Raw genomic sequence first — 19,662 nt, 5'->3', positions numbered from 1 at the left:
TACGCAATTAAAATGTCATGAGTCAACTTCACAATTTCCACAGCCTGCCAGTGACTCTCTCCAAAAATTTTATGAATGTCAATATCTTATATTTTGTTTTGCCTTAAAACACAAAATTTTTCTCCTCCTACTAAGTGTCTCTCAAAAAGGAAAGGAAGGGAAAGCTATGAGAAAAGCAAAAGAAAGAAACGTAGAGCAAATCTCACTGCAATTATGGATCTGGAAAATAATGCATTTCATATGACACCGGGGGGCGGGGGGGGGGGGGTTGAAGGTGAAGGCATAAAAAAAAATGCAAGATAAAGACAATATCGGCACTGGATTATTCCTTGATAGTCTCGTTTTCCCTGATGGTCTTCTTTCCAGTACTGGAAGCTTCTAGCTTTCCATGCTGAAGTTTGTGAAGAGTCAGACAATTCCAAAGAAAGTGATATGCTTTCAAATTAATCAAATAATATACATTTTCATGTATGTGTATAATCAAGTTATTATCGATATGAATTTTTACAATGAACTTGTGTTTATAAATCAAAATTCTACATTTTAAATTCCATCATCCAAGGAGAGTTTTGTTCAGGGAAGTCAATCTCTTTTTAATCTTTGAACACTCAACAGGTGAGAATATTTCCAGGGTTTCTCTTTTTTTTCTATCTCTCTCTCTCTCTCTTCTTTTTAGTGCATACTAGAAAGAATAGATAAAATGTATATAAATGTGTCAACTTTTTTTTTTTACAGTAAAGCCGCCCCTTTATTTCATATGATACAGACAAGTACGTTTGTGCTTTGAAATGCTTTGGATTCATGTTGCAGTGCTTACAAGCTATAATGTGTGAGTTAAAAAAATCACTGCAAGTAGGTAATCTACAATTTGGCAGGCAGAATAGCAAAAAAAAAAAAGGATTGAAACATTTGCTTCATCAGAGGAACTCTGATCTTACTAACTTATGTAAATATTAGTAAATAGAGCATGAAATGATATTAAACATTGTCTACCATAAACATCACATATTTCTGCACTATATTAGACTCCTTATTTTTATATATTTTTCTATAAGTAGGAATGCAGAGCAGGAACCCCAGGACAAATATAGCAGAAAACAGAAAGGGAAGAGTAGACTCTAGAACTATTTAAGCAAACCCATGAAAAGGTAGAACAGTGCAAAATGAATCTTCAGCACTTGCATGGTTACCAAATTCTGCAGACCAAAAAAGCTCACTTATGCACACCAAAAAACAAACAATATGAGGGCTTAAGAACATGGGCTGTACACATAATACATTTTGGTTCAAACTGCGGAAGATTAGCTATATAAAGTATGGTAAATAACAGTTTAAGCTAAATAGATTTCAACACTGCATATTTTGTTCTTTTTTTCTGATGAAGAAAAAACATGCATAACAAAATTAAATCTATTAAACATGGTAAAAAAAAAATAAATAAATGAGCAGTTCTGCATTTGTTATGATGACTGCATCAGGGCTTTTTTTTTTCTTCCAAAATAACAAGACCATCAATTTTGAGGAGATAATCCACTCCTGATTTGTCTATACATCTATGTTTTATCATAGCTAGTACTAGTGCTCCTAACTCCTCAAATAACTGTACTGCACGATGCATGATACACATACACTGTGGGAGCATCTCAGTATTTTAATAGAGATATCAAAAAGGATATATATATATATATATATATATATATATATATATATATACTTATTTATTTCTTTATTCCATAATTTTGATGTGCTAACAATGTTGGAGAATAACAAAGTATGGGTGTAGAATTGTAGACATTTTGAAGTAAATGCTGTCTTGTCAGAATGAATAGTATATGTTTATATTCTCTACTAGTATATATGTATATACAACTATGTGTAGTTACTAAATGATAACATCTCAAATACAACATTAATTGGCAAATGTGTGGTATGTGTCATCTCAAATTACAAAAGGTGTAGGATATTTTGATCTCTTTTTTATTCTATGTATAAAGAAAATATGTTGCTACAAGGAAGACAGTGTAAGATGGTGAGCAAAACTTACAAGTTAAAGTTACAGGTCATAAGATATTTACTATCTATGTTAATGTCCCCACCAGCACGTGCATGTCTGAAATATTAATGTCCAACTCTCAATGTTATAATACTTCAATGAAAAGAAGAGTCGAAAGGAAAAATGGTGCTATCTATGAACGTGAAAGAAAAAAATTACATATCAAAATTAAAGATCACAGCACACAAGTTGTGAACATGCATCCCATTTGTTTTCATGACAGCCCCCAAACATATTGGATGTTGAATCCTGGTGTTACGGCAGATACATTTTTTAGTTTGCATATTGGGCTTTCTTTTCATTATCAAGTGATAAACAGAATCTTTTCTCTCATGCAATGAGCTTTTAATTTATTATTGTTGTTTTTTTTTTCTTTCCTTGAATTGAATACCAACTGAGTGAGTCAAAATTATCAAAAAAAAATCAATGGCAATATTAATAAAGAGAGCTAAGTGAGGATAGGAAACATAGAATTCATATGCACTGAAACAAATAGACGGATTTTTTCTTGTCATTTATTTATTGACTGATTCTCATTCATATTCATATTTCTATCTCCTTATTAGTTTATTTATATATTTATCTATTTAACTTACTTAAAGTATTAATGTAGTTGTGTTTGTTTGTTTGTTTGTTTTTTTAGAACAAAAATTCAAGCTACCCTCACAAGTAACATTAGGGTTTGCATCCACTGTGGAAAAGTTAATTCGTTTTCAAGATGCTGATTTCCAAACCTCATTTCAAGACACTTTCACACAGTGGTACATGGAAGTTGTATCCACACTCACAAACACACACATAAATAAAGTGAGCCTCCATTTCTTGGTAGGATTGTCTGATGTTATAAATTGAGGTGATGGTGGTGGTGGGGTTTGCAACAATTGTTTTTTTCTTTTCTTTTAACAATAGGCCTTTTTCTTTTCTTTGACAGACCTTCCAAATTCAGGAAAGGATATCCCACGATTTCACAAGCCTGAAATTATATGACAAAAGGCTTTAATACAAATCTACACTATCTATACTGTAGTACTGTGGACAGAGATCTTAGGTCTGAGATCTATGTCATAAATTAACTGTCTCCAAGACAATGCAGCAAACGTGTTGTGTGTGCAATGTTAGCTCCTATACTCTTCCTAAAGTTTAAAAAAAAAAATATCTCCAGACTTGATAAGCACTTTTTAATGTTTTCTGACCACAAAGATGCCATCATTCATGCAGACTATGTTGGGAGATAACAAGCTATTTGAAAGCATATAACATAATTCATCATGAATATGAATAAAAAGAATATTTCATAAGGAATGATTGTTAAAGAGAGGAATAAACGAAAATATTTGGGTGTGACCCTTGACGGCATGTGCAATATTCTTAGAAACTATATGATATCGTTATCTGAATGAATTTGCCAATCACATACAGCTGAAATCTGGATGCATAGTGAAGAATTTCAAAACTGTTTTAGACACTCTTTTTGTGACAATATCATCAAAGCATGCAAAGTCACTTCAATATACCAAATAATAAATAAACACAGAAACAGATTGCTGCTGCATCGTGCATAATCCAACTGGTCAATAAACACGGCAAATTGGAGACTGCATGCCAGCTCATATATGTTTATGATCTTTTTTTAATGCACTCCTCAAAGTGCATATTTTGGGGTGTTGGCTAAATTTCCTACAACTGTACTGATACAAATTGAGAATGTTGATAGGAGATCATGATAATATTTACTCAGTAGTCTTTTACAAGTATGTCTTTATCATACAGAAATATATTACATTGGAAGTAGAAGTGATGATATAAAAGGCAAAACATAAAGAAAGATGGTGTCTTCACCGTCCCTTTCTTCTTTTGGTGAAGAGTGTGCGAGTTGTTAGTGTATTTGTGCACGTTTCAGAGAGAGAGTGTGTGTGTGTGTGTGTGTGTGTGTGTGTGTGTGTGCATACTGAAATGTTAATTGGATGTCTTGTATATTTGAAGGATTGTTTGTTTCACGATGTAACAATTCTGCTAATAATAGGATTCTGTATAAGCCACATATTTAGTAAGTCCATATCTTTTTTAGCAAATCGGGACTTCCCGCAAATCTTGCAAGTAGATGGATTCACGATCGTCGAGTTCAGTTATAAATGGAGAAATGTACAGGTGCATGTCCCATTTATATCAGCATCACAGTTAATATCTTTGTCTGTTGTTAGATTTGCAAATATCATCCAATTCATGAAATTTGTGAAATAAAAACCCTGCAAAATAAATGTGGCCTATATACAGTAGTCAACAGAACCAACAAAGGAATATTGTACATTTGCATTCAAATGGGCACATGAAATTGCGTACATGCATGCAAGATTGTCGGTGAACTTTTAATCAAAATCAAACTCAATTCATCACAGTAATATTTTGAATATATATCTGAACAGAAAAGCCCCTCAACTTATTCAATCTTGAAAGTCATGCACAGAAACATGTTTCCAGATAGCTGGTGATACAACTTTCATGATGGCATTTAAAGAGTCATATCACCAATTCCCTTTAAAAAGAGACTCGGTTTTGATTTTTATATGGATGTTCACTTGTAGAATACAGAGAAAAGGAATCAAAATTAAATGTATTTGTTACATGTTTGCTATGGTGACATGCTGATATTGTGTCATTTTCTGATGCAGCGAATTTAATTTCTTTATAGTCCTTTTTGTTTTTCCATTTCTCTACAACACAAAACATTGCTTACTCACGAAAAAAAAAATGATGATGAATCGATATCTGCATATCAAATTGATGGTGTGGAAATCGACAACTTAAATGCATTCCTTGGTCCATGCAAAGATAAATCTTGCTGGTGAGAGTGTGGACCAATAACGTGACAGTGGGAAAGGATGGATGTATATAAAATGAACCCTTAGCTCTACCTGTGTCATGGTCTGTTCACTGAGTGGTACATCATCCCCTCTCAAGGCCACCTTCTGCACCACAGAACTGGGATCCGCCTCCAAGATGATCCTACGAAAGGAGAACAGTACGGCATGAGTTTTGCCTGCAGAATCAAAGGCATTTGTCCATTGGTTCTGGTGTAAAATCTCCATCGCGAGTTTGATTTGTCATCTTCACATCATAATGTACAACCAGAAATTTTTTGCATGCATAAAACTTTCCTGAATTTTATATGGAGCCAAGATTCAAAAAAGTGAAATGAATGTAAAAGTTTTGGTCCACACTATTGCAGTGGCGAAGTTCGTGCTGGGTAGAAGTGCGTAGTACATTATTTCAAGTACATGTTTCAGGTATGCTCAGGAGAAATGAACAGTTTACCCCTTCCACGTAATGGAATTGATCCAGTTGATACATACTAGTATGCATGCACATATATGCACAGTACAGTTCAGGTCATGCTGAATGCTTCCAAAGTCACCTACTGGTACTCAAACTATCAATACGCCTTTGTTTTGTTTTATTTTTTTATTTTAATCTTTTTAACTATGTGTGTGAATAGGTAGTGTGCATTAAATTTTGTTGTGTGTATTATATTGACCAGCAGTGTATGACCAACAAATCGCTGCATTATCAGTAAATGTAGTATACTCATATATTATATTTTTTTCATGGTCGGCAATTCACAGAAGTTTCATGCCACAAAAAAAGGACATCGGCTCTCTGCAAATGTTTATGATTTTACAGTATGTAAATGTTTCCTTGTTGGGGTATGACTTCTGATTGCACACACAAACAAGCAATTGGAAAAAAAAAAAAAACCTTCACAGACAATGTAATGCTCTCAAAATTGATATATGCCCTCAGTCGAGTGATACAAAATATTGTAGCACAGTCATATCTTACATATCAGGGTCTTGACATTTGCTACGTCAAGTAATAAGTCAGAAAAACCTTGCATTTTCTACGTATTCTTTTATCTGATATACAAAAAAAAAAAAAAAATCCATACTAACAGCCTCATCTGTCATTGCCAGTACAGCTAATGATCTTTCAGCATATAATGATGTGGTGAAGACAAAAGACAAGACAACATCAACAACCTTACAACAATACATCGGCTAGCTGAACAATGGTAACCAGATATTGCATCTGGCACACACGATCAAGGGCGAACATCCAGTTAGATAACGAACAATTATATGACTGCAGGAATGCTCATAATTAAGCTTGTCTGCTTTCTACAAAAGGTCACAACAAAGCCTTCTCTTGCCAAATTCAAAAAACCTTGCTTTGTTTTCCCCTAAAAAGGGTTAATCGGAAATACGTAAGACATAGGAAGGTCATTAACTGCCATCGCTCAAACCAGTCCCATTCATATAACAGGATATGATGCGGGGAACCAGCTTGCTCACTAACCATTCTCTGAACAAGGTATGCTGTTATGAGGCCCTGCTAAATTTTAATATCTTCCATTAAGTCTCTGATATGAATATAGATTCACATCAAGAGAAATTTACTCCACAATGACAGATTAAATGTTTGCAAATAGAAGGATGAATTCTTCTTTTTTTCTTTGTTGTTGTTGTTAGTGAAAGGCTGCAGGCTGTGGAGCTAAAGGATATTGGTTTCCATAGTTGAAACATCTCACTGGAAAAAAAAAAATCTACTTCCATTGTCTTCATATTAAATCTGTATCATGTTAATAACTTGATTCCAATAGTCCTTCTTTTCATTAGAATAGAGTGAAACATTGCTTGACAATCTATATTTGTCTATTTCCCACTCCTGTTTTGAAGCTGTTGATGTTGTTGTTTTCTTTGTTAATATATCACAGAAAATAGATCATAAAGATATACTGTTAAAGAGAAATATATTGCAAATGGAATGAATATGGAAGCAGCTGGCGATGGAAAAATTGTAGGAAATGAGCACAGTTCTGTGACCTTGTACGTCTGCAAGAATCGGGGTTGTATGGGCCATGCAAAATGGTAATCTGCATCATAAGATTGTGACATTATTGGCAAGGTATGCATTACTTTCATCAAACCATTTCTTTCAAAAGATTATTCAACGATGCACATTCATATCTTTAACAATGTACAGGTACATAGGTAGGGGTAATTTTTTGGAAAATAGATATTAAAAAAAACAAGTACCAAAGGTTCCCACATTCATCAGTTCTAAATTAAAATTGTCAACAAGATGCAGATCAATACAAGGAGAACTCATGCAGATTTTTTTTCCAAATGTATCAAAATTACCAGGTCAAAAAAAAACCAACAACAATCACCTGTAATTGCTACTCCTGTATGTCAAGAAAAATATTTTTCTTTCTCTCTCTACTTCATTCAGTCGCTGAAACAAAAAAAGAAGCAAAGTAGAAAAATCCAGCATCTACAGTAATTGTGGTAGCACATAAAGGAACACTGCAATGCAATATTTCACAGTAAACAAGGTAGTCACCAAACATACACTGATTAATGTGTTTCTCACTCGTCACTAGTATGAACTACATAATGTATTATACAGCTGAAAAACACTCACCCTTCATCTATGATCTCATCTAGGGCAAGAATGATAGAGTCCAAATGGTCAAAAAGAGCCTTCTTTTCCACATTTTTCCTGCATGAATGACAAAACAGAACAGAACCACACATGAGAGGTGCAGAAAACCACTAAAAATGAAATATCAAATTTTCAGATAATGTCACATAATTATGAGAAAAACTAGAATATTTTGACTGCTACACATTTTAAGTGATGCTTCCATTTTTCACATAATTACTATATCTGCAACATGAACATGACCCTTCATCTATATTTTGAGAAAATTAATTGATCTTGACCACAAGCCATGGGCTAACCTTCACCCCTCTCCACACAGAGGAAATATTGTTGTATCTATTTCTAACACGTACATCTAGTAGACATATTGTTGCCAGAAATGAAATTTTTGCAACATTTCAGTGAGCTTTGACCTTAATCTTTGACATTAAATCTTTGTCATTCACATAACCCATTATTGGAATATCTTACATGATCATATTACCAATAGACATTCCAAGCTGAATTTATGGCTTGAAAATGACATTTTTCACCAATGTATAGTGGCCTTTGACCTTGAACTACTTTACATTTGTATAAGCAAATGATTTTTCAGCTTAGTTGTTATTTTGTCCATCAAAGACATCACTGGGGGTTCTAGCTAAAGTAATGACTTGCAATGACTTCTCTGACAAAGTGGTGACATTTGACCTTGACTTTTGACCTTGACCATTACATTATTTCATTTCACTTCATTTACTTAATTTGAAACATAAATGCAATTGCAAGACAATACATAAAGCATTTCTTCTTAAATCACATTAATGAGATGACAGACAGACATACAGACAACCCCAAAACATAATGCCTCCAACATCTTTCAGAGTGGAGATTATAAAAATCGGCTTTAGACTTGACTTTGCAGTCATTACTATCTGGAGATATGTATTAAACTGCCCATAGGCCCCCACATTGGGGATAATAAAAGCTGATTTGCATGGTCATACATCCAAACATACACACACAAACACTTATGGACAGAATCTCTCTTGATTTCCTCTTCATTCCTCAATTGATTATAATTCTTAAAAAGAATGCAAGCTTCTTTCTGTTGTGTTAATGAATTGTGAAATAGCATATATAGACATCAACCTGAAAACTCACAGTAGATATTAGAGGAATAATGAAAAGTTTTAGACAGAGCACTGAGGGTGCTGTGACTGACACCACTTTGTCAATAGAGGGCAGCATTGAATAACTCTTCACTGCTTTCATGGACTGCAGTATGTTCTTCACACTACTGCAGAGTGTCTTCTGTCCTATGGGCTGCCCTGTTAACCCATTGAGGATGAGTTGATTTTGCTACAACACGCATTTCCCATAGACACCTGCCCATGTATACTCGGGACTCCTCAACGAGTTAACCTCACTGTGCTTTGTACATCGATTGGCACCAATGTTTGGAAACTAATTGTCAATGAATAGAGATTACTTCATGCCCCTAATCCCAATTGTGTCTGTTCAATTCAATTCAATTCCTTTATTTCCATTGAACAAAAGGCAATACATACATGTAGTATAAAGTATACAAGCAAAAAGTAAAGAAACATACACACTAGAAGGACTAGAACTATAATTGTAAATGCAAATGAATGCATAATAGTATAAAACAAAAAATGCATACTTTGCAACAAATGACACCATGGCCTTTCTCTCGGATTGAGGCACATTGCTACACCTGAGTAGGCTTGCTAATCTACAACTTTCTCAAGTTTGGATCGACTCCTGAATGCTGATGAAAAAGCTTGATATGGTTAGTTCAGCTCAGTGCCCGGGCACACAAAGGATTAAAGGGGAAGGCTAGTAACTGATCAGTGGGAATCAGTGGAAATGCTGGGAGATGATTGTTCCAATCCTTATGGGATTCATTCAAGAGTTCACTGTATACCTATTGTTGTGTGAAAATGATTTGCTTCAGAATGGTCTCATATTCAAGTAATGTGCAGTTTAATGCCTCCAGGTTAGCGTCCCTGGTCAGTGACGGAGTATTAATCTGCACATTACTTGAATATGAGACCGTTTTGAAGCAAATCATTTTCACACAACAATAGATATACAATGAACTCTTGAATGAATCCCATAAGGATTGGAACAATCATCTCCCAGCATTTCCACTGATTCCCACTGATCAGTTACTAGCCTTCCCCTTTAAATGTCATGTGCCATTACATAATTTCCCCCCAAACATTCATATCCTGCGATAATGGCCAAGACAAAAGTGATCTCCCAATTCATAATTTTCCAAAATTATTTCCTAATTCAAAGAGACTCAGTATACCCACAAACAGTAAACGTGTTGTCATGGTAATGCTTCATTGAGCATCATTAAAACATATAAAGTGCAGACCTACCAACCTTTCTGACTGAAAAATAAGGATGAATTGACTCAAAAATAGGAAAGAAAGTGCAGTTTCCATAGGAGTGTGTAGATAAATAGAAAACTCCTTTTGAAACAAGAGCTGGGAATGATCAAAATTCAGATTCTTTCCTCCAAATTCAAAATGATTGGCAGGTCTTGGCTTAGTCGGTACACAGTACAGGTACCACGCAACTGCATGCAGGCCTAGTGCGAAAGCCCCTTTAATCACCAAGTTTACTTTGGCAAGGATTTACTCTGCCTGTCACATGCACGCAGCCTTTGAGTTAATCACCGAACAGTTCAACAACCCATGAACGGAACCTTGACCATGGAAAGACAACATTCAGTGGGGTCCTCGGGGAGTGGGGAGGGGGAGGGGAAGGGGAGGGAGGATGAGGCACTCATGTTCCAAGGATGACAACTGATGATACAGATCACTATCATCCCATTTATCCTTCCTGCTGACAGAAGAAAAAAAAATATATTGAAGATGGGCCACAAAATGTCAGGGCAGGTGGGGAGGGAGCTCTGCGATGGTGACATCACAAAAAAACATTACAGCCTAATTGCCGGCGAGCGGTGACGAGTCTCCATGAAATAACAATGCCAGGGACGGCCGCGGGGAAGAAGAAGAACTGCCAGGGAGACAAAACGACAACGACAAAAAGGGGAAGAAGACACGACTGGAATCGGGATGGCCTGGGCAGGTCAATCAGCGCCTTTATTTGGGCGAGGGATCCCCCTCTCTTCCCACAGAAAACAGGATCTGTGCAATTGACTCTGTGACTAAATATTGCCACCCCAACGGGATTGGGGAATTCGAAACATGTTGCCACGGATACTCATCCCAAGGTTTGATTTTTTTTTTTTAAATCTATGCCTGAAACCATGGAGGATCCTACAAAAGGGATGATACTCAACATCCACCTCAATTCAGCCCTAATCAGTGAAGAGGAATTAAGATAAAAGCGCATCGCTGGAATCAATTAAGGCACCTCATCGGAAAGAAAAAGCTGACAGAGACTAACCAGGCCCAGCAAGCCACCTGATTCTAATCTCCTATAGAGCAAGAGATGACAAATAAGAATTAGTAAGTATCAATTTGTGCTTTCTACAGATCCTTTGCATAAGGCATTAAAACAGATCCACCATAAGATTTGAATTACAGATTTTATTTTTCATGTTGTTCTTCCTAAGTAAAAAAATAAAATATTTATAAATAGTCCATTATCACACACTCTCTTTGCAAAAACAATCCTCTTGCATTACAAACTTCAATTACCATTAGGACCCTACACTAACATCTTTTTCACTGTACATTTTTTTTTTTTTTTTGGGGGGGGGGGTAAAATTCAATTTGACCTCCTTTTAACAGGACAAACTCTCCACTCTCATGTCAAGCTGATGATGATAAAAATCATTTCCTATTTGGCAAATGAAATCTAGGCATGACTGAATCAAAAACAACTTTTCCTCAATAGCCACTTGCTTCAAATGACAAGAGTGTCTTAACAAAACGTGATGATCACACGATACAAAGAAAGAAGGTCAAAATGATACACCTTCATAGTTTATAATCCACACATCAAAGAAATAAAGATAAAGCGTAGAATGTTCAATTCATTATGTTGTGTTTGTGCCCTTCCATTGAATTTATCAAACATTAAAACACCATAAAAAATATCATTAATGCAACATTGCACACTAACCCATTTTTTTTTTCTACTGGTCCACCCTGTCCCTGTTGGACCAGTAGATGCCAAGTTTTTCCATTTCTTACTGGTCTAAACCTCAAATTTATGGGTCCTGTTCTTTTTCGACTGGCCCGACAACATATTTTTTCCTTCAATATTTACTGGTCATGTCGGACCAGTAAATTTGGCAATTAATGGTTACTTCAAGTTACTGGCCCAACAGTGATTTTTACAGATGAGTACCAGTGTTGAGCATTGATCAGTACAAATGTAAAAATGGGTTCATCATTCAAATTAAAGGGAGAGCTCACTAATGCTAAAGTTTCCTATTTATTGACCTACCAGGTTGATAGCCAATTAAATTACCTTTAATATGGTATATAATCCTTTAATTCCTAGCCAAGTATTCTATGAGAAATACGAGTTTGAAAAAAGTTGTCACTTTCTGTTTTTTGCGGAGCATTTTAAGTCAAATTGGAGGGGAGGAAGGAACAGAAGAATGCGAAGAGGGGGAGGGGGAGGGGAGCTTGGGGGAAGGGGTCCTGAGAAAGAGGAAGGATGGAGTGAATTGTATTGAACTGTCATCTTGTAGTCATAGTAACAGGAACTGTCATCACTTCATCTTAAATGGTTGCTTTGGAGCAGGTGGGTTGAATCTCAAGTCAGCATATAAACTAAAGACAGTCAAGTGGAGGTACGTAACACTATTACCATTGTTTCATTTCCTTTCTTTTCAATTAACTGTTTCCTAGACAGAGGAAGGGAATGGAAATCAAGAAATTAGACAATTGTGGGCAATTTAAGCAATATGCTAAAAATAGATTTTTTTTTTTCTCCTCCACCTCAATAATCAGATGGTCTTTTGTTGTGCTGGGCATCAGATTTTTTCCTTTCACCTTTGTTTGAAGGAAATTTATCAGCTAAGAAGCATGGACCTACGTGACATTATCACAGTAAACTAGCATTAGAGATGGCTTCACAATTCCATAATGGTCACTTTGACACATGCTACGGAAATTTTCATAAGGGAAAAAACACACAGCTTCTGTAAAAAGAAGAAAAATGCACCACTATAACTGCAATTAGAATACAAATGCTCTATGTTGACAGTCAAAGTAACGAGAAATTATGAACATTTGGTGGTGAAAGGCCTAAATTGGAGGAATCCAAATTGAAAGTTTTCACAAAATGCAACAATCACGAAAATTCATGTGTCATATACATGACATACTTTTTAAAAAGACGTATTACAGTCTGATTGGTGATATCAAGTCTCTGCCTTCTGCTTGGAAGGTTTAACCCGTTGAGGATGAGTCCCGAGTATACTCGGGCATGTGTCTGTGGGAAATGCATGTTGTAGCAAAATCAGCCTGTCCTCAACGGGTTAAGAAATGACAGCAGGTAGTCATATCACAGCGAGTGGAGACTGCTGCATGACAACATCAATCATCACGACAGCTTTATAGCGCTTGCCACTGTTTGGCCACCGCCGTGTCGCGCAGGAACCAAAACAACACAAGGACTGCCATTACGAGCGGATGACCTAAAATCGAAGGATCCGGCAAGATTTGAGCTCCTCCTGCGAGAAACAACCGCATCTCGCTGCCCTCCCATCTCGATGCAAAATCGTCCCCCCACGACGACTCCCCCGCTCCCAGCGTACGCGGCGGGTCAGCGGCGATGCCCCTGCCAGGTAAATTCCTGAGCGCATGGCTCCTCTTCTCCTCCCTCCCTCCCACCAGAGGACCCAGGAGACAAGAAGCGATGACAAATCCTGACTGGTAGTTGGCAAGGATGCCTTTGTGATGATGTACGGCCCAATTAGGGCAGCGGGGGCGAGATGGGAGCGAAGGGAGCGCAGGGGGACGGGGGCTCCAATTTGGAAGGAGGGCTCGCGGAAATCGTTGAATTTTGGCTATGCACAGGAATATGAAATTGAGGAGGCAGCCAAGCATACTGGCAACAAGATCACTGAAATGTTCGACCTCCTTTCTTTTATCTCTATTATTTAAAACGAATCTGTTAAAAGAAACTTCAAACAAAAAGGAAAAGCACAAAACAATATTTATGGCTTTAGACACAGCAACAACATTGAAAGACAGTCATCACAAAAGCAACCAGACACTACAAAAGATGATAAAATTTACATACAGAAAGACAGAAAGGTAATTCATTACAAACAAACATTAACTTGAGTAAAAGTGCTAAATAGGGCATATGAAAAGAAACTTGTAACTTTCTTGAAGAAGGTAATATCATTCATACTCTGTAATGCCTTTTTTAAAAACAGGAAACCACTAACCAATGACAAAAGAATAGTGATTGATACTAATACAAAATACGACAAGTTTGCTCACTCTGCAGTCTGTGTTTTCTCGTTCCAGCCCATTGATTTCAAGTGGACAAGAAAAGCTGCACATTGCTGATGACACACAACAAAACGAAACTGGGGTGAATTTGAACCATTCCACAAATAGGAAACCCTTACTTTACAAACCTCCCTCCCTCCCCCCATCACTCACCACCCCCCATCCGTTCTCTTCCCCTATATAAAACCAAAAAGGACAAAAGGAAATGACAGCAAAGTGAGTGGGGAGGATGTACGAAAAAGCTCAACAGACCAGCTTTGATACCATGTGATAACAACTCATGTGGATGGAGATAATTTTTGGGGGGATGTTAATGAACTCTTCAATGCAGGGAAGGATGACATTGCAAAAAATATGTGAATATACATAATGAATATATATATATATATATATATATATATATATATATATATATATATATATATATATGTGTGTGTGTGTGTGTGTGTGTGTATGTGTGTGTGTGTGTGTGTGTGTGTGTGTGTGTGTGTGTGTGTGCATGTGTGCATATGGGAGGTATTTATGCACATAATGCTGCTACAAGTCTTTCATCTCTGTTCCATCACGCTACATCCCGTTAACATCCTGCAAAGATATCATCTATGAAAAATTCCATCAAATTGTACTGAGACTACTTTTAATACAGTAGATACATCATTACTCCTGGCTGTAAAAGTATAATTCTCTTATACCGGTACACATACAGCTGTAATGATAAACCTGGTAACACGACATTTGCTCCTGCGACAATTGCTCCAGTCTTATTTTCTCCAAGGACTTAGGGTCAGGGTCAGGGCTGTGATAGGGTTTAAGGTTTAGTTTGATGAGGGGATTAGGATTAGGGTTAGGTTTATGTTTGAGGGTAGGTTTTGTGTTTGGCTTAGCATGATTTATTTTATATTATTGGAGCAACTATCTTTGGACCAATGTCATGGAAAAGATGAATATGTATCTGTACTGGATTGACCTTGTCTGGACTGTGGTGGGGGGGGGGGGGGGCTCCATTTTGAATGAAGTAGAGAGAGAGAGAAGAGGTGGACAGAAAAGAAAGAGGACCTAAGTTGAGTAGGAGCAGAGGTCGTTGCTAGCAAGAGTAGTAGCAGTGCACAGGATGCTGCAAATTGGCCACGTCGGGCCAGGGGTGGACGATGACCAACCATCTTGTCTGAATGGGTCCAAATGGCTAAAGGAGCCACAGGAGGCCACTATAAGGTGATGTATGGACAGGAATGGACTGGACGGATTTTGTGCAAAGGGGAATCAGGCTTTGACCAGTGACCAAGCAACAGAAGAAAATACAGATATTTGATACTGCAGTTGCTAGTGGCTTTCTATAAAAACATGCCAGCCTTTCTACCCTAGTATTTTATAATTTCCACAGAAAAGCTTATGGCAATAAGCATCAGAAAAGCATGAGGGATATGTCAGATAAAATTGCCCCTGAGGAACAGCCTTCCTTCCAGAAGCCACTGTGGCTCAGTGGTTTAGACTGTGGATTCCCAATCGTGAGGTCACTGGTTCAAGTCTCCTGGCAGCAGCTGCTGTGCCCTCGGGGAAAGGCACTTTATCCTCATTGGCTAGTCTTCCAAAGGGAATGCATAGCCGTCAGTCAGGCGATAACTTGATGATAGCATTTTAAAGCTTCTATTGTGCCAACTAGGAGTCAACACAGATACGTACACTATACCTTAACCCATTAAAGATGAGTCCCGAGTATATTTGAGTAGGTGTCTATGGGGAAATGAGCGTTGTAACAAAATTTAGCCCGTCCTCAATGGGTTAACCCGTTGACGAGTCCTGAGTATACTCAGGCAAGTGTCTATAGGATAATGTATGCATACTGCAAGCAAAATCAGCCTGTCCTCAACAGGGTCAATAGACAAAAATGTCATCAAGCTATTTCTCATTGAGCATCGTTCAACATTTCTCTGCAAACATATATTTTACCATCTCATAATACAATTTACAATGTGTTTAAAAATTCTTTACACAATAAATCTGCAACTGGTAGATATCGCGTAATTTACGGCAAGAATTGTCTGCCAATGAGATATTTTTTTACTCTACGCAAGTGCCACGGCTGATTGAAAAGGAAACACTATCCATTACTTTAGTGCATCTTTATGAAAAGTTCACTATTTGTTGGGCTAAATCGAACTGCCTCTCCCTCATTCTTCACAGGAAGGACGGTCACGTAAGCGCTTTAAGCCTAGAGTGCATGCCCGCTCCCGAAAGTATTCAATTTAGACCCTCTGAGGGCGCTAAACCAGGGTATCACTATCAGGCGTGATGTTTACCAGTTGGACCTCTGTACCGCACTGCGATCTGTCGGGTACGGAAAGGGATCAAAGGATCGGCCCCAACTTGACAGCGATGCGACATCCCTATTCCCAGCAGCCATCACCGCCAGAGAGGGCGGCCTCACCTCCGCAAATGGGACAACAACAACAACGACAATAAAAATCTGGGAGTGGTGTTAGGAAGGAAGCGCAGCTCCCTGGGAAGATTTGTGGCAGAAACACAATTCGGCTTAATCCCGACGATGGGCGACGAGTTTTAGGCAAACAACCGTATTCAGTTCAGCAAAAACAGTCAAATGATATTTCACTACTGTTCGCATCCTGTTTGTGAAACCACAAACGAGGGTCTTATCCTTTGCCTGTGTATAGTCTATTCTGAAGCCTTTCCAGTCTCAAATAAAGACATTAAAATTATAATTTTTCTTAGTTCTACTCTATCTGTTCTTTAAAACTGAGAATGCATCACAAACAACTGTTGCATTGCTAGAGGTAACAGGAGCATGTACAAAACAAAAAAAGATACAAAAATAGAATTGACTGTACCACATCAATTTCAGTAGTAAAGTTTGTAAATATTACGTTTGAAGACAAATTGGAACAAAACGGAGTCACCCTCATTTTGGTAGCTTATATTTTTTGATCTCCAAATACTGATTGATGGAACAGTGCAAGGTTATTGAACATAAACTCTTCCTGCTTTGGCTCAATTATTTTTCCAGGTCTGCATGAGGAGGGGAAGAGAAAGAAGATCAGATAAACACCAGGATACAGTTGAGTTTGGTCTACACCTACAATGCCTACAATCATATTTGTATAAGGTTCAAGGATTATTTGGTTTTTGAGTTTTGTTTCACTCTGATAATATGTCAAACATCGGTATTATTATCTGTCATCTTCGTGCAACAAAATGGATTTGTATACCATTCCAAATAAAGCCCTACTGCAAGAAACATTCTTGCAGTAAACTGCTTTCTAGGGCCCCTGAATGAATAATTATTTTGAGAAATCATTCGCTGAATAAAAGCAATTCATAGGTTGCACAAGCATTATCATCCCCATACCTCCTCACCAGAAAAGAAGAAGAAGAAGAAGAAGAAGAAGAAGAAGAAGAAGAGAAGAAGAGAATTTGTGTGTACCTGAACACATGGTTAGTGCTAAAACAAGGAAAAGTAGAAATTACGCGGTGCGTAATATATGTCCCCGCCGGAAGTAGCATTTTGTAACAAAATGTGCAATATAGGTAAAAAATCAAGGTCAAAGGTCAAAGAAGTCAAAGGTCAAAATTCTGTGTAGAAGTTTTGAAGCCCTCACCTAGTGCCATCACATAAAGCAAATGGAATCGAAATTGGGTTAGAAATGGCGAAGGAGTAGCATTTCGTAGCCAATGTACAATATAGGTAAAAAATCAAGGTCAAAGGTCAAAGAAGACAAAGGTCAAAATTCTGTGTAGAAGTTTTGAAGCCCTCACCTAGTGCTATCACACAAAGCAAACGGAATCGAAATCGGGTTAGAAATGGCGAAGGAGTAGCATTTTGTAGCAAAATGTACAATATAGGTCAAAAATCAAGGTCAAAGGTCAAAGAAGTCAAAGGTCAAAATTCTGTGTAGAAGTTTTGAAGCCCTCACCTAGTGCCATCATATAAAGCAAACGGAATCGAAATCGGGTTAGAAATGGCGAAGGAGTAGCATTTTGTAGCAAAATGTACAATATAGGTCAAAAATCAAGGTCAAAGGTCAAAGAAGTCAAAGGTCAAAATTCTGTGTAGAAGTTTTGAAGCCCTCACCTAGTGCCATCACATAAAGCAAACGGAATCGAAATCGGGTTAGAAATGGCGAAGAAGTAGCATTTTGTAGCAAAATGTACAATTAGGTCAAAGGTCAAGTTCAAAGGTCACGACTGAAATTCTGTGTAGAAGTTTCAAAGCTCCCATGTAGTGCTATCATATAAAGCAAACAGAATCAAAATTGGCTCATAAATGACAGAGAAGTAGCAAATTGAAGATTTTGATCACACACGGACGCACACACGGACGCACGCACGGACACACGGACGGACGGACGGACACACGGACACACACACGTACGGAGCCCGTTTCATAGTCCCCTGCTCGAACTCGTTCGGCGGGGACAAAAAACATAACTTGTAAACGGGAAGATAAGTTTACATACATCACATTCACGCCCATATAACTTGCTACCTTCAAGATATAACAATTCCAAATCAAACTCGCGCACGGCATACCCTGGCTCCCACAAGTAATGGGTCAAAAAAGGAAAACAGCTAATGAACACGCTGTCATCACCAACTATAGATATTTGGGAATACCTTCACAGGCGGTGATTGGCAAATCTTCGGCCAGTGACAAGTTCTCACAGTGATGAGGCATATTCCACGGCTGAACTGGCAGAAAGGTCAACTCGCAGCGACTGGACTGAAGAGATTTCAAACCTCATCCAAAGAATGACCGCCAAGAGAGTACAGGCCCTGGTCTCCGGAGTTTTGAAGTTGGGAGGTTAGGGGGAAGGATGGGGGAGGAGGGGGAGGAGGGGGAGGAGGGGGAGGGGAGAGATAACTTTGATGGGAGCACAGAGAATATTCGTTCGGCCGCTAGACAAACAGAGTTGACAGACTTGAGGTCAAGCAAGGTGACTATGATATACATTTACCACTTTTTTTTTTTTTTTGGGGGGGGGGGGCACAGGTTTTCCCAGCGAGAAAGGGTTAAAAAGACAAGATAGAAGGATGTGCGGATGATTCCGCGATGACACCGCGATTATTGATTGACATGCAAGGGGCCTTAAGAGACTGATATGGAATGGCACAAAAGAGCAAGAATAATGGAAGAAGAAAGCAGATAAACTTTACTAAGAAAAAACTAACAACCCAAAATCCAAGTAGGGTGGCCCAGACCTGTATATTTCAAGTTGTGCTCTGAACACAACAGCCAATAATCTATTCATTCATCCTTTCCATTAATAAGGAAGTCCCTAAAACATAAAGTGGATTCACCACATGCAGAAAGATCAGTGAAACACACCGGGAAAGTTTTCGTTATAGTTTTTAGGTAAACTGGACAATTTGTTCAAAAATATAAACTTGTTAACCCGTTGAGGACGGACTGACTTTGTTAAAACACGCATTTCCCATAGACACCTGCTCGAGTATACTCGGGACTCGTCCCCAACGGGTTAAGTTTGGATGAATTCCATCAGTAGTCTTCTACATGGAGGCTCTGCAACATGTTTTTCTTTTTGTTTTATATTGGTTTTTTTTTACCTGATAAGGAAAAGATGACAATATGAATCAATCATCAGGAACAGTCAGTCTGTTTACTTGACAGATAATTAG

The 19,662-nt window shown here is 37.8% G+C and overlaps 1 protein-coding gene across 2 annotated transcripts in view; it reads right to left on the bottom strand.

Annotated features, from left to right (window-relative positions):
- The window catches only part of LOC139730563 (coatomer subunit zeta-1-like), a 112,489-nt gene that overhangs the window by 13,000 nt on the left and 79,827 nt on the right, over positions 1-19,662 (bottom strand). For both annotated transcript variants that reach the window (XM_071641414.1, XM_071641415.1), the window contains exons 5-6: positions 7,532-7,609; positions 4,966-5,056 (exon numbers count right to left, since the gene is read on the bottom strand). In XM_071641414.1, the coding sequence (XP_071497515.1) occupies positions 4,966-5,056; positions 7,532-7,609 (169 nt within the window). The remainder of the gene's footprint in view (positions 1-4,965; positions 5,057-7,531; positions 7,610-19,662) is intronic.

This window comes from Diadema antillarum, unplaced genomic scaffold, assembly GCF_040938485.1.
Source record: "Diadema antillarum isolate AM-2024a unplaced genomic scaffold, OU_Dant_1.0 seq00000321_RagTag, whole genome shotgun sequence".
In the NCBI taxonomy this organism is placed as follows: domain Eukaryota; kingdom Metazoa; phylum Echinodermata; class Echinoidea; order Diadematoida; family Diadematidae; genus Diadema; species Diadema antillarum.
This window is presented reverse-complemented; position numbering and strand designations above follow the sequence as displayed.